This window comes from Cynocephalus volans, chromosome 3 (genome assembly GCF_027409185.1).
Source record: "Cynocephalus volans isolate mCynVol1 chromosome 3, mCynVol1.pri, whole genome shotgun sequence".
NCBI classification, from domain to species: Eukaryota; Metazoa; Chordata; class Mammalia; order Dermoptera; family Cynocephalidae; genus Cynocephalus; species Cynocephalus volans.
Genome location: NC_084462.1, coordinates 43,756,025 through 43,768,989, shown reverse-complemented (window position 1 = coordinate 43,768,989; position 12,965 = coordinate 43,756,025). Strand labels below are relative to the sequence as shown.

The window sequence follows — 12,965 nt, the reverse complement described above, 5'->3', positions numbered from 1 at the left end:
GTGCCTTGGTTTCTTCAAGTGGACTGATTGGCTTAACCTCCCTGTGCCTTGGGGTGCTTCAGTAATAGTAAAAATGAATTAATACATATAAAGTGCTCAGACCAGAACCTGGCCGGTGCTTAATGCTTCATGCTAGCTACACCACTGTCATTATTATTATCTGGGAAGAGTGACAATCAACAATTACTGGGGAGTCAAGCACAACTATCAGGATCCCTGATTCCTTGCTGGGTCTGTCTCCTGGGGAATTTGTCGTGTAGGGATGACTCAGAATTACAGAGTCCTGAACTACACTGTCGCTCCTACTGCCCCAAATCGCACCCTTTATGAATACGGACGCATGGAGCTGCCTCAAGCCAGCTTTTAGCTTTGGTGGCAGGTCAGCTAGGGAGCTGAAAGTCATCAGTGTCATAATGAGATTGCTGCTGAGCGAGCAGCAACAGCAAGCAGTGACCCCCTAGATGCCCCCCCGGGGAGAGCCTGCTAACTGCCCCATTTGGGCCATGCTTAGTTTGCAGCTAGTTGCCCAAAAGGAAGGGTTTGGCTGCAGCCAGAGCCATAGGTGTTGGCTGGTTTTGGAGGCCATCAGCACAGAGTCAATTGCAGGGTTGAGGGAGAGGCACAGAGTGGGAGGACAGCAGAGCAGATGGGGGGACCCTGAGGCTATGCCAACCACCCTGCGGCTGCTTGAGGAAGGGGCTGAGAACAACAGCGTCAGCCAGGACACACAGGAGGAAGGCACAGTTGACCCTGGCAGTGTCTGATGGGTTGTCATGCTGTGGCTGTAACTCCCACCCATGAACAATGGGACAAGTCACTTAGATGGTAAACGATCCTCTACATATTGGATATCTGACAAATATCATCTTAGCAGACAAGAGCTGCTCAAGACTTGATGGGCAGGTTCCACCCTGCCAACCCCCTTCCAGAGTCCAGATGAACCTCCTGTCCTAACTCTGTGCCCATCAAAATCCATCCATCCTGTGTCCCATCCCCCACGGCCCTGCTGTGCATCCTGTCAGGGTGACAAACGGGCTAAGAGGTCAGAATTCCCTAATGCTCCTCCTGAACAACGGCATGATAAATCTAGTGCCTTTTGCTCATACTGATTCTTGCAGCATGACAGTCTCTTTGGCTCACCCTGTGGCCCCCACAGTAGGCATGAGAGACAAACATATTTCAGAGGTGAGCAAACGCGGGAGTACAGAGGGCAAGTCATTTGCTGAGGTAGGGCAGGAAGCCATGGAGTCAGGACTCAAGCTCAGTGTTTCCCTGACTTACAGGGCTTCTCCTTTCCACTGTATCCTGTAGTGGGGCTGCTTTGGAAAAGAGGAAAGGGTACTAGGGAGGGGCAGAGACATCTTCTGGTGCCCTCCCACCAAGCGACAAAACTAGAGGTCTATTCTGTTCATTTCCAGGGTCAACCTGTCACATCATGACGTAGCCACACGTTGGCCAAATCTCCACTCTCAGGTCGCGGGGGTGGCGGGGAGAGAACTCCACAGGCAAAGCAGCAGTGTGGGCAAAACTCTAAGGTGCGGAAGTTAGGAAGCCTGCCCACGGGGTCTGCAGGGATTCTCGGTGGGGCGTGGCTCAGCTCCAGGGAAAACACGGGTCATGTGTCTGCCACACTCTGGGTCCTGGCTGCAGAGGGCCCTGGGGCTTTCCGTCCTGTCCCCTGCCCTTGGCAAGCCCTGGGCCGACAAGCCGGCCCTGCTCACCTCCGCCGCACTGCACGCTGCACCCTTCCCAGCCGCTGTGGGTCCAGATGAACAAGGAGTCTTGCGGTTTTTCTGGTTCGCTTTGATTTTCCGCAGTGTCGTTTACAGGAATGGTGTATTCGTAATGAATCCCGTAATTTTGGTCGTGAAATAACAACACCTGGATCAGTGGCAAAATAAAAGGCCATTTTGAAATGAAGCAAAAGCCCACAGGGTTGCTGAAGCTGCCAACCATGCCACACTGGGGCTGTTCCTCTACTAGCAGGAACCAGCTCTTTCCTGGGGTTCAAAAGTGGTTCAATCTAGGGGTGCCCCTTTATCTCAGCTTTGGGTTCCTTAGGTGCTCAGCTCAGGGATGAGCACGTGCAAACCATCGTCAGGGAGTTCTACTCTTTCCCACTCGACAGAGGAGTTTCAGAGGAGGAATTTCAGAATGAGCATCTTCTTGGGCTCCAGTGGCACTTTTAATGGAGAGCACAGCAGCAGGCAGAGAGAAGTCCGTGTTCCTGCATACTCACCGACGAAGCCACCACGCAGACAAGAAAGCCACAGATACACGGCTTCTCTTAGAGAGGGATCTGAGCAGGCATGGTTCCTCTGCTTCTTTTGAAAATAAACATCGTCCTTAACTCCCCATCATGAGCCATTTTCACATGCCAGTTGGTCCAGAGAGTCAGGGGTAAGGCAGGCTCAAGGGCAAAATACAGCCCACTGCAGGGGAATTTTGGGGGCATCTGTTTGGAAGCCCAAGGATGCGTGAGCCTTCCCGCTGCTATGGGAGTCAGGATGGCAACTCTGCCTGGCTCAGGGCTTAAAGCTGGGAGTGGGGTGGAGGTGGGAGAATGGGCCTATCATATTTTGTGGGGGGGACCACTGGGTCTCAAATCCTAGTGAGTGTGCAGAATGAATGGGTCAGCACTTTGGGAACTCATGTGACAAGCTATATAAGGCTGGCAGGTGCACTACTGGCTTTATTTCTTTAGACATCATGGCACAAAACAAGCCCTTTCGTGGGAGCATAAAGTGGCCTGGCTGTGGATCATGTCTTCAGGCTAAGCTTGGAACCAGTGAATGCCCCTGGGTCTAAGAGCTAGCAAGTTCCCTTCCAGCCTGAGAAGTCTGGCACAAGGGGCCAGCGGGAGCTCGCCTGGGGCAGCTGGGTGGGAAGTGCGCCATCTTGCCTCCCACACCCGCCAGCCTCAGGCCAAGCTGTGTGGTGGGGGTGGGGGGCCAAGAGCAGACCTCGCTGCAGAAACATCCACTTCTCCAACAGACAGATTTGCAGTAACACATTTGGAAAAATGCCTCCAGTTTAAAAAAACAAAACAAAACTAGTCTTTAAAAGAGATCTTTATTATCTCAGTATGGGAATAAGACTGGTAAATTGAAAATCCATATGAAACCAATTTCATGCAATTTTGTAGCCACTATAATTTGTGTGAGTGTGTGTAATTGGTTTCAAATGCAGGTCCCTGTGACTACGGGTGCTCCTGACTCGGCAAGCAATGTGCACACCCCAGTTTGGGAACAATGGCCTTCTCTATAGAGGCGAAGGAGTGGACGCCTCTCATTTCTAGGTTTAAAAATTTGAAGTGAAAATCATATTTCAAGAAAGAAAAGCTATTAATGTTAAACAAGGGCTGAAACTTCAGCTATGGCAGTAGTTGCTTTCTCTGAGTTTTGTTTATCATGGTCTGAATGAATCCAGGCTGTGTGCTTGCTTTAATGGGCTGACGACTCGCTTCGTTTATGAAAGATTTTGGGAAAGAAGGGAAATATACTCATGTTGGTGTATGCTAGAGAAAGCAAATTCACGTGCTAGATGATGTTTCCATACGGGTTTTATCTTGTCCTTGCCTCCTCTCTTAGCCCCTCTGAATAACTGCTTTGAATTCAGAACAGAAGGATTTGTTCTAATGACTTTCACTAGTACACAATCTTATTCCAGAGAAGTGGCTTAGATGTAGGTTCCTGGATATCAGAAATCTACTTGCAGGAATATATTTGCAGTGGATTAGGGAGCTGAGTGTTGCATTGGCAGATTTCCATATGGTTTATGTTGCACATGGAAACTGACTGGCTTTGTCTCACCAGAAATTGTTAATGGGGTTAGCGCCATTATGAGGTGACACCCATACGGGGTACTGGTGCTCACAGGCAGTGCTGGTCGCCTAAAGAGATTCCCTCGACAGTGGCCAGAACATCTTTTAGGTGTCACTAACCTTGAACAGCTGCAGGTTGCCAAAGATCACAAATTAATGGGGAAAAAGAACTTCAAGTAGAGACTCTGGCAAACACTGAGGATAGTGTGCTTTGATTATAAGGCATACAATCTGCCACAAATTCTGTTCTTTGGAATAGATGTGGAATCAATAACTATGACCTATCAGAAGTCATCCATGAGAACTCCTGGACCCTGAGAAGGAAAACAGTGGCATTCCTTTCCCTGGAGATCTGTAAGGGTTAAAAGGAGGCACAGTTGGATGTTTAAATGTCTCAAACGGAGACTTCCAGGAGACCTCAGATAAGACAATGGCACTCTGGCCCAATCACACAGGTTTACTGAGACCACCTGGGGAGTAAACATACCGTACAACTGGATTCTCCTTCCTTATTCCCTATGCTTTGTCACAAGCTAAGTCTGGAAAATCTGAGTGATGCTGGTTTGGACACTGAGTCAATAGTACATTCCCAAAAGGTAGTTTCCAATGTGGATATACAAACCATGAGGCAGATCTATGCATCCTGCCATGTGATAGAAAAACAGACTTCTGAATGGGGCTGTCTGCTTAATAAGGCCAAGTCTCCCTGCCTGCCACCCACGTGGCTAAGCGTTTTCTTCTTGGAAGCAGCTCCTTTTAAAAAAAAATAGGAGCTTTGCCAGTGAAGAGCCAGGGGGAAGCTGTGAGAGAGAGAGAGAGTGAATTCTGGAGCATGCTATAGAATGGATTAGATAAGAAAAGACCAAGAGAGAGCACTGAGCATCCCCAGGAGCCAGATGCATCTCCTCCTCACACAGTCCTGGGAAGAAGTAACCTGGTATATCTATGGGAGCCACAGCCTTAAGACAAGGGCAAACCCAGCAAGTTACCATCAGATGAAGTGGTATCTTGGTTGGTCCCTTGGCAGAAATCTTCTCCCACAGGCCCCTTCTCACATAGCGGACGGTTGTGCCGGCAATCTGGAAATCTCCTGGGAGTTCTATCTTCCAGTCACTGTTGATTGATCTCTTACTGGAGTCTTGGAGAGCTACAAAGAAAAATGAACACCACAGAGTCAGGGGAGGATCCAGTCCGTCTTTAAAGGGATTCTGGGTGCCCTGTGTGGGTCAGTGGTCTCTCCCTTCACAATGGGGAAGGAGGAAGGCCTCGGGTGAGAGAAGGCAAGCTGTCTACTGAGGACACAGCCTGGCTCTCAGAGCCGAGCTCCAGACCCACAGGATGCCCCAGGAGAGCTGTCGGGATGGATGGGGGCACCTTACAGCTTCCGCGTGAGCTGCTTGTCTCAAAACCAACTCGAAGAGTGGGGGCAGGGGGAGGGGCAGAGCATGGGGACACCACAGCCCAATCACATTTAGCTAGACTTCCCTGAACAGATGCTTTTCTGCCTGAGGAATTAATTCTATTTTGGCATGTCCAAGGCTACAAAACAGGTTTTGATACTCTAGCAAAACCCACTGATTCACTTTGCTATTATCAATGTGGGGCTTTTGAAGGAGGGCAGCCTAACTCCAACATCTCTTAAGGATTTGATACCCCCACATTAGTGAAGTGGATGGTCCTTTAAGACAGTCATTATTCTATTAGGTATTTATGTTTGGGAACCCCGCAGCCCACAAACGCAGCAGGAACACTCGGCAGCTGCCGGGGTATGTGGGGGATGTCGGTGAAGGGGTGCTCTCACACAAGAGCCTGTGGGTTTCAGGCTCACAATTTTGTTCGCTCACAGTTCACACCTCAGTTCAACATGTGTGGGAAGAAACAGGGAATCAACATTTTGTTGACTGGCCATAGCCCAAATCTGGTTTTCCATATAAGCCATCTATGTATTATTATCTGAAGTGCTCACCAGTGACTTTTCTTTTGTCTTTTCTCTTAGGTTTGAAGTCTATGTCATTCTTATGAGGAGAGCACTCTGCAGTAGAATTCTGTGGTTTTGTTGTTGCTGCTTTTGTTATTTAGGAGAAAAAAAAAAAAAAAAAAGCTCAACTAACTAGAACCCACTCTGGCATTTACGAGAAGGTGGTAAATGACAAAAGGTGATAGCAAGTCTTTGTGCCATTTCTAAAAATGAAACTCCCAGGGCACCCTCAGTCCCAGGCTCATACTCTGCACATGCAGCCAGAGCCTCCAACACCCCAAACTGCTCTCAATTACTTTGGAACCCCTTAGTCCACAATCAACTCAATCAGATTCTATCCCATCATGTTCTCTGCTTACTGAGGCCAAAAATAAAATGCCCACATTTAATAGTGATTTTGGAAAATGAAAGTTGAAACCAAAAAGGCTTTTCAGTTAACGCTGCTTTCATTAGCCCCAGCCTGTATTAGGATCCTGAGGTTGGAGTCCTGGTTGGGCCACAGCAGTTGAGGCATGCTGGGTGACCCTGGCCTCAGCTACCTGTCTCCAGGACATTATGGTCCCAGGCCTGTTCCTGGCAAACACAGAGAAGATGCAATCTCCAGGTTCCTCATTCCAGGAACTGCCAGAAGAAACAGGAAGGGCTTTCCAACAGAGTGACTTCCAGGTGGGGTTTCACATCCAGGGTGGCTGTGCACAGTGAGTGGCTGAAGATTGCAGGACTCCAGGCAAGGCTCAGGAAAGAGAAAACTCTACCACTTGGAATCAAATCAACTCCCCTTCAAGAAATTCTACCTGCTATCGAAACTTCCTGGCTGCTAAGAGGAGGCAAGAATATTGGGACACCCATAATGTCTCTTTCTCTTCCTCCGTCACCACCTGTAAAGTACCATTTAAGGAGCACATGCTCTGCTTTAGCTCCTTCATATACTGTTACCCATTTAATCTTCTGAACAACCCTCTAAGGTACAGGATTATTTTCCTTACTCCACAAATGATGAAATGGGGGCACAGAAAGGTTAAGCAATTTGTCCAAAGTCACACAGCTATTAAGTTACAGAGTGGAGACCTGAACATAACAGATTGAGCCCAATGCACGCACTTATCACTCTGACAACTTTTAATTCTCATGTTCTTTAGTTTATAGCATCCGTGTAGACTTTTATAAAAATAATAAAATGTACAAATGTAAGACCTGTTCTCAAAGAGAAGGCATTCCAGATAACAGGTAAACCTAATACAATTTCATATGCTTTATGGCTGAATCACCTCCAGGGCCTGAGGAGGGGTGGGGGCAGGGGTAAAGGGGAAGGCTTCCTGGAAGAGGCATCCTTTGAGCTGAGCTTGTAGGACAAGTAAGGAGAAGAGGTGGTCCGGGAATGTATGGCCAGGTACGGAGGTGGGACTGTGGCTCCTGACACTCAGCGGCCTTGATCGATCTCGTCAAGATCGGTTTCCGGGGTGGGCTGGTGGTGGGAAGAAGGCATGGCATGGGAGCATCTTCTCAGAAGTCTGGCTGGGAAAAGGGGCGAGAGATGCAGCATGGCCACAAAGGGTGGAGGAGGAGGGGAAGGCTTGCTGTCACCATTACTGGGGTAGAGGACCCTTGAGCAGGTGGAGATGCCCTGTAAGGAGAAGTCTGCTGTGTGCTGACCAAATCACACTCGGCCCACCTCTAGGAACCCATTTCCCAGAGACCAGAGGGAAGCTGGGGGGGCTGCTCTCCTCCCTGTCTCAGCCCACTCACGGGAACCAGCTGACTCCCATATCCACTGACCGTCACCCACACTCACTGCCTGGGCTGGGGCCGGGGCCCTGACTGTGTTCCTGTCTGTGGCGATTGTCCACATCTACTGTGCTTGCTACTTGGCATTTGTTTCTCCTTCTTCAGGCAACGGCACTAGGATCTCCTTTGGGAATGTTTTTCCTCCAGTCATGCAGGGCTGACCCCTAATTCCACTCCGGCCCCAAGCATGGGCCCATCACCCACACTCGGACAGTGGGACTTTGGTTCACCATGGGAAGCAGCAGCTCTCTTCCCACAGGGTTGCCCAGAGACTTGGCAGAGGCCTGGATCTGCCAGCACTTGGGAGGAGGCCCCCAGAGAGGACATGAGTGCTGGGACAGAGACTTTCCCACGTCATCGTTTTAAGCCCCTGGATACAGCGGTGCCTGAGCCTGATGCTCTGCTACCGAGAAGCGGGTGTGGCTTTCACATGTGCCTTTTGGAGGTTGATTTTTAAAAAAATACTGATCATGATGAGGGCAGAGGAGGTAGGGAAAGAAAATGACTATTACAGATTCCTAGAAATCGCCCCTAGCTGCTTACCAACCTCAGCCCACACCCCCGGAGATGCAGAAGGCCTTGTCCACTCTGTCCACACCTTGAACCCTCCCCCGCCGCTGCATCTGTGCCGGCATGAGCGCTCCCGACAAGGTGGCTCTCTCCTACCGGTCTCGTTCGTGCATTTCCCTGGCCCTCTCGATTAAAAAGTGACTTACCGAATTATGAACTGAAAACTACCCTGCCTCCATGGCAAAAGTCAAACTTCTGGGAGGTCAAGAGTGGGAAGGACTAGAAAAAGGGAAGGAGAGAACACCTAGAGATGATTGCAGAACATCCACAGAAACACTGAGCCGAGGCGTGGCCTGGCTGGGGAAGCCTGGCCCCGGCCACTGGAGGACTGGCTGTGGCCGAGACCCAGCAGCAGCTATGACAGAAGACAGAGGCAGAGCCAACTTGAGTGTGGGGTGTGCCACCCTCCGACCACCAGAGCGGGGTCTTGCTTGTCCCTAGCAGGTGGGTGGAGCAGACATTTCAGGAGGTGATCTGCAGGGTGGCTCGGGGAGGCCATGGAGGAGCTCCTGGGTGTGGTCAAGGCATGGGAAGTCAAAGGATGGGAAGTAAGAGATATAGGCTGTGCCTAACAGACTGATCTAGAAAAAGGTCAGCTGCTGAATGGGGAGGGATACACTGGACAGAGGAGCGCTGGTGACAAACGGCTCTCTGGGGAAAATAGCCTAGATTTACAGCACTTGCAGCCACCAATGGTGTAAACATCTTCGCCATGGTGGATTTCAAGTTATCTGCCTGAAGTCAGTGAACAAGGATGGAGAGAGATGCATTCGATTGGCTCTCACAAGCTGCATGGTGCTGCTGGGGCACTCCCACCAGTTACACCTGTCTTGGCTTTGGAGGTCCTGGTCTGGAGCTGTTGAGTGGGGAAAATATCCCACGATCATGCCCCAGAAAGAATAAACTCTGCATGCTCAAGCACTGCTCTGGCCATCTCCACAGTGGCTGCAAGCTTCCAGGCACTGCAAAAGTAGCTTTATAACTGCGACAGGGCCCCCATCTCACATCCGGTGCCCCTTTCCTCGGGAGACTTTGTTTGCGATGACACATGTCTACATGTTGCTCAGTGAGAGGAAAACACAGAGGTGGAGTTAAAGGCAAGAGGCCAGCAGTTTCAAGAGGCATGCGGATCGCTTGCAACCCTTCTGACTTTAGCCTGAGTAACTGACCAAGATTCAGAATTTGCGGGTTGCTGTGGTCCATGCTGAAAACTCACAACTTCTTGCTAAAATCAGAATTCAGTGCCTGACATTCCTTCAAGAGGGTGAGACTTCAGCCTCAGAGATTCTGTTGGGACATCAGGATGACTTTTAACAGTGAATAAATAGGTTCAATGTGGAATGCAATAATATAATAACTTATGGGGCTGTCGGCTCCAGAGAGAGAGAGGGTGCAGGTCACCTCTTCCTGCAGCAGCACAGAGCAGGTGCCAGACAGCCTGCGAGGCTTCAGCTCCAGTGCACATCGGTGCAAGAATCCTTTTCCAAGGCCCTGCGCAAAGTGTATTCTTTTTCTTAAAGAAGGCCCTCCAAATTAAATAAGTTTTGAGCTTTACAAGCTCCTGCCCTTCTCAAGCCCTGTGAATCAATGGGTATATTCCAGCCCTCTTCATCTGTAAGCATTTTCAGATCAATTAGTTCGCATTTGAAATTAAAATTTTTGGCTCCAGAAAAGACTTAAGAGGGACTGTTAAGATAGATAACAGAATTAATAGATGACAAATGCTTTGATTCCATAGGCAAGTAGCAGAGTTCAGACGGGAATTCCCCAAGCAACTTGATTTCATCTGTGATGTCTGTCGTTCTGCTTTGGTAACAAGGTTTTCCTTTGCTGGTTCTGCCTGGGCCAAAGGTTGGATGTTTTAAACCACTGTCCAAAATAAAACAATGTGTGCTTTTGTGGATTTTGCTCAGAAGCCTCTTAACAGAGAAATTTTCTTGGGGCACCATGCAGGCAGGTACACTTTCCTTTGCAACTATGACCTAATCAAACCTTCTCAATGGCCCGGAATGTGAGGTCATGTGCCAAATGTCTGTTTCCACTCCGGGCCCTTCTACCTCTCTGTGGACATTACAGCCCGTCCCTGGACTTCCAGGCACTATGGTGGAAGACTGTGAGCCACTCCAGGGAGCCAGGAGGGGGCATTCCTGGAGGGAGGGCCAGCTCTGGCTCTGCCTACCCACATGCCCTCCTCTGGCCCAGAGCTGTGCAGAAACATGGGCAGGATTCTTTTGGTCTCCCCCTCCTGGATTCAACTGGAAGACCTGACCCACAGTCACCCTACTTTTACTCCTGGCATCGAGTCAGCTCCTTTTATTTCCACTCGGAGTGCTGCCAGCTCTGTTCTTAGACACGGATACACACTGCACAGGCATTTCCTGTTCCAGGTGGTTTTGAGCAGAGAGCCAGCCAGCGTGGGCTGAAGGTAGGTGGGGTGAAATTCTTCAGGAACTGCTCCCAGCAAATGTGAGAGCAATTCAAAGTTACACTGGGTTGAGTTCCAAAGCACCCAGCCCTGAGTGGAAATTGGGCCTGTTGGAACTAACTTTAGAAACATAAGGAGTGTGGACCACCTTCACATTCGCCCTTGTCTGCGAGCCAGGGCCCGGAATGCTGGGGTTAAGATTTTTGGATAAGATAAGGGGACGAAGGCGGGCTCCAACCTCCCATGTAGGTCCAGTGCTTCTGGGGAGCTGAGAAGTCATCCTGAGACATTAAACCAATGTCCTTGGGATGGAGTGCATACAACAAAGTAGCAGCGGGCAGGCTCAACACGTATTCTCCAGTGAAGAGCCTTCTCCAGCAGTCCGTGTCTGGCGGTGACCGAACACCTTGGAGTGATTCTCAGAGGCTCCGGATTGCAGCAGACTCAGAGGAAGGGAGGAGCTTGGACAAGCGACTGAGCCCCTTGGAGCTCCAATGTGCTCCTCCGTGAAGCACGCACAGCGATACTCCGCAGCAACTTTGGGGGATTAGGGGCCAGGTCTCTAAAGCACAGCAGGGCTGAGTGACTGGGAACCACTAATGTGAACGGTTCCTTACACCTCAGCCCTTACACTTTGGTAGCTGAGAGGATAATCACGAGAGCTTGTTCCTCAGGGCAGCACCTACTATTTAGTAGTTGTTGACCCTAGAGCGAGTTCCAGTAAAAAGTTCGGTTTTACTGAAGGAAGCAGACGTTGAGGAGTGATCTGAAGGATTCTGACATCCTGTCATTCTTATATTGCCACAGAAAAGCAGAGATAAAGGAAAGGAAATGTTCCTGTTTTCGCCAGATGCCCGGGGCTGGGGTCATGGGAGGAATGTGGTGGGAAGTCTCAGATGCCAGGATTGGATGCCCAAGGAATTATTTGCAGGGGCATCTTCTGGTGCTTGATGGAAGAACCAGTAAGTCAACCTCAGAACTTATCCAGCTCTTGCAATACCCAGATCATGATTTTTGAATAAAATAAGGGTGAACAGTGACCTGAGCCTCCCATGAAGGTCCACTGCCCCTGGAGCAGAAACATCATCCCCAGGTAAGAATGGTACATTCTCAATGCACCACATGGGAAGGGTGACTTTTGGTGGTGACACTAGGTGGTGGGGCTTCCTATGTAAATGCTGGTGAAGTTGACCTAATTTCTTCAGGTGGGCAGAGAGGGGTGGGCACTTTGAGAATTTGGTAAAAAGGCTGTCACTCCGAAGAAGCTGCCCAAAACAGCCTGAGGACCTCTTTTAGAAAACATTTACAAGCACTGTTCTATTTGTAGAGTGACAGCTGGGCCAGCTGGGAAGAGAGTGCCAGGAGAGGTTGGGGCAGTGTCCACACAGGGGACATGGGAAAGACCACGGGGCTGTTGAAGACCCATATAGATGTCAATGTGAGTGACAGCAAGGTCACACCCTGGCAGCAGAAGTAGCAATGGGCATTACAGCCTTGATCAAGGAGGGAGGGTGGACGGCAGGTGACAAAGCTGCAGAGGAGGTGGCAGGGCTGCCTGGGACACAGGAGGGACTGCAGGGGCCTGGGTGCCAGTGAGTCCTGGTGCGGGCACTTGGAAATGAGAACTCCTGCCTGTCCTCCTGCCTGTCCCGAAGGCAGGTGTGCAAGGAGCATCTTCGTGGCTTTATGTGTTTCCTAACTCTTAAACGATATCATGGTGGTCTTCACTGTCAACTTGCCCACTAGAGATTTCTTTTGGCCCTGATTCATTACATTCAGTTTCTCAAATAGGGGCCGTTACAAAGAAAGGCATGGGTACTTTTGTGTAGCCTACAAAGGCAGGAATATTGACAAAGACATACTTTTAAGGGTTTTATGGGTAATTTCGATTTAGCCAAAATAGTTTGAAACCAGAGAAATTATGTCTTACTTTTTCTTTTCTTTTTTCTGATCTCAAACAGCACCTTGCAAAAGAGGATAAGAGATTATAAGATGAAGGAAACTCGGGACAGGGGTACCTAGGCAGAAGATAGAGCCATCTCTAGTTTGAAATTTAACCCAAGACAGAAACATGGGATTAGGGTGGGCCGAGGACATAGGTCCTGGCATATTCCATCCCAGTAACTACAAGTAGAGCAGCCTCTGGGTGCCCTGCTGTCTCCATATGTAGCAGCGTCTGCCTCCTGTGTCCTGCATAAAGAATACTTATGTGTTAACTCAGCACTCCAACCACCCTTATACTCGAGTACAAAGCTGGCCTTTGCTGGGCTGGATAAGGAGGCTGAGAACTGAGCCTAGGATATGCTCAGAGGGTCTTCTCTGGCTAGGAAGGGATTTAACAGAATGACTCTTAGGCTTTTAACCATGGTTCTGTGGAAGGCAAT

General features: G+C 49.6%; 1 protein-coding gene across 1 annotated transcript in view; it reads right to left on the bottom strand.

The window, feature by feature from the left end:
• The window catches only part of ADAMTS17 (ADAM metallopeptidase with thrombospondin type 1 motif 17), a 316,365-nt gene that overhangs the window by 60,704 nt on the left and 242,696 nt on the right, over window positions 1-12,965 (bottom strand). Inside the window, exons 16-17 of the mRNA XM_063091528.1 lie at window positions 4,813-4,970; window positions 1,722-1,881 (exon numbers count right to left, since the gene is read on the bottom strand). Coding sequence (XP_062947598.1) covers window positions 1,722-1,881; window positions 4,813-4,970 — 318 coding nt within the window. The remainder of the gene's footprint in view (window positions 1-1,721; window positions 1,882-4,812; window positions 4,971-12,965) is intronic.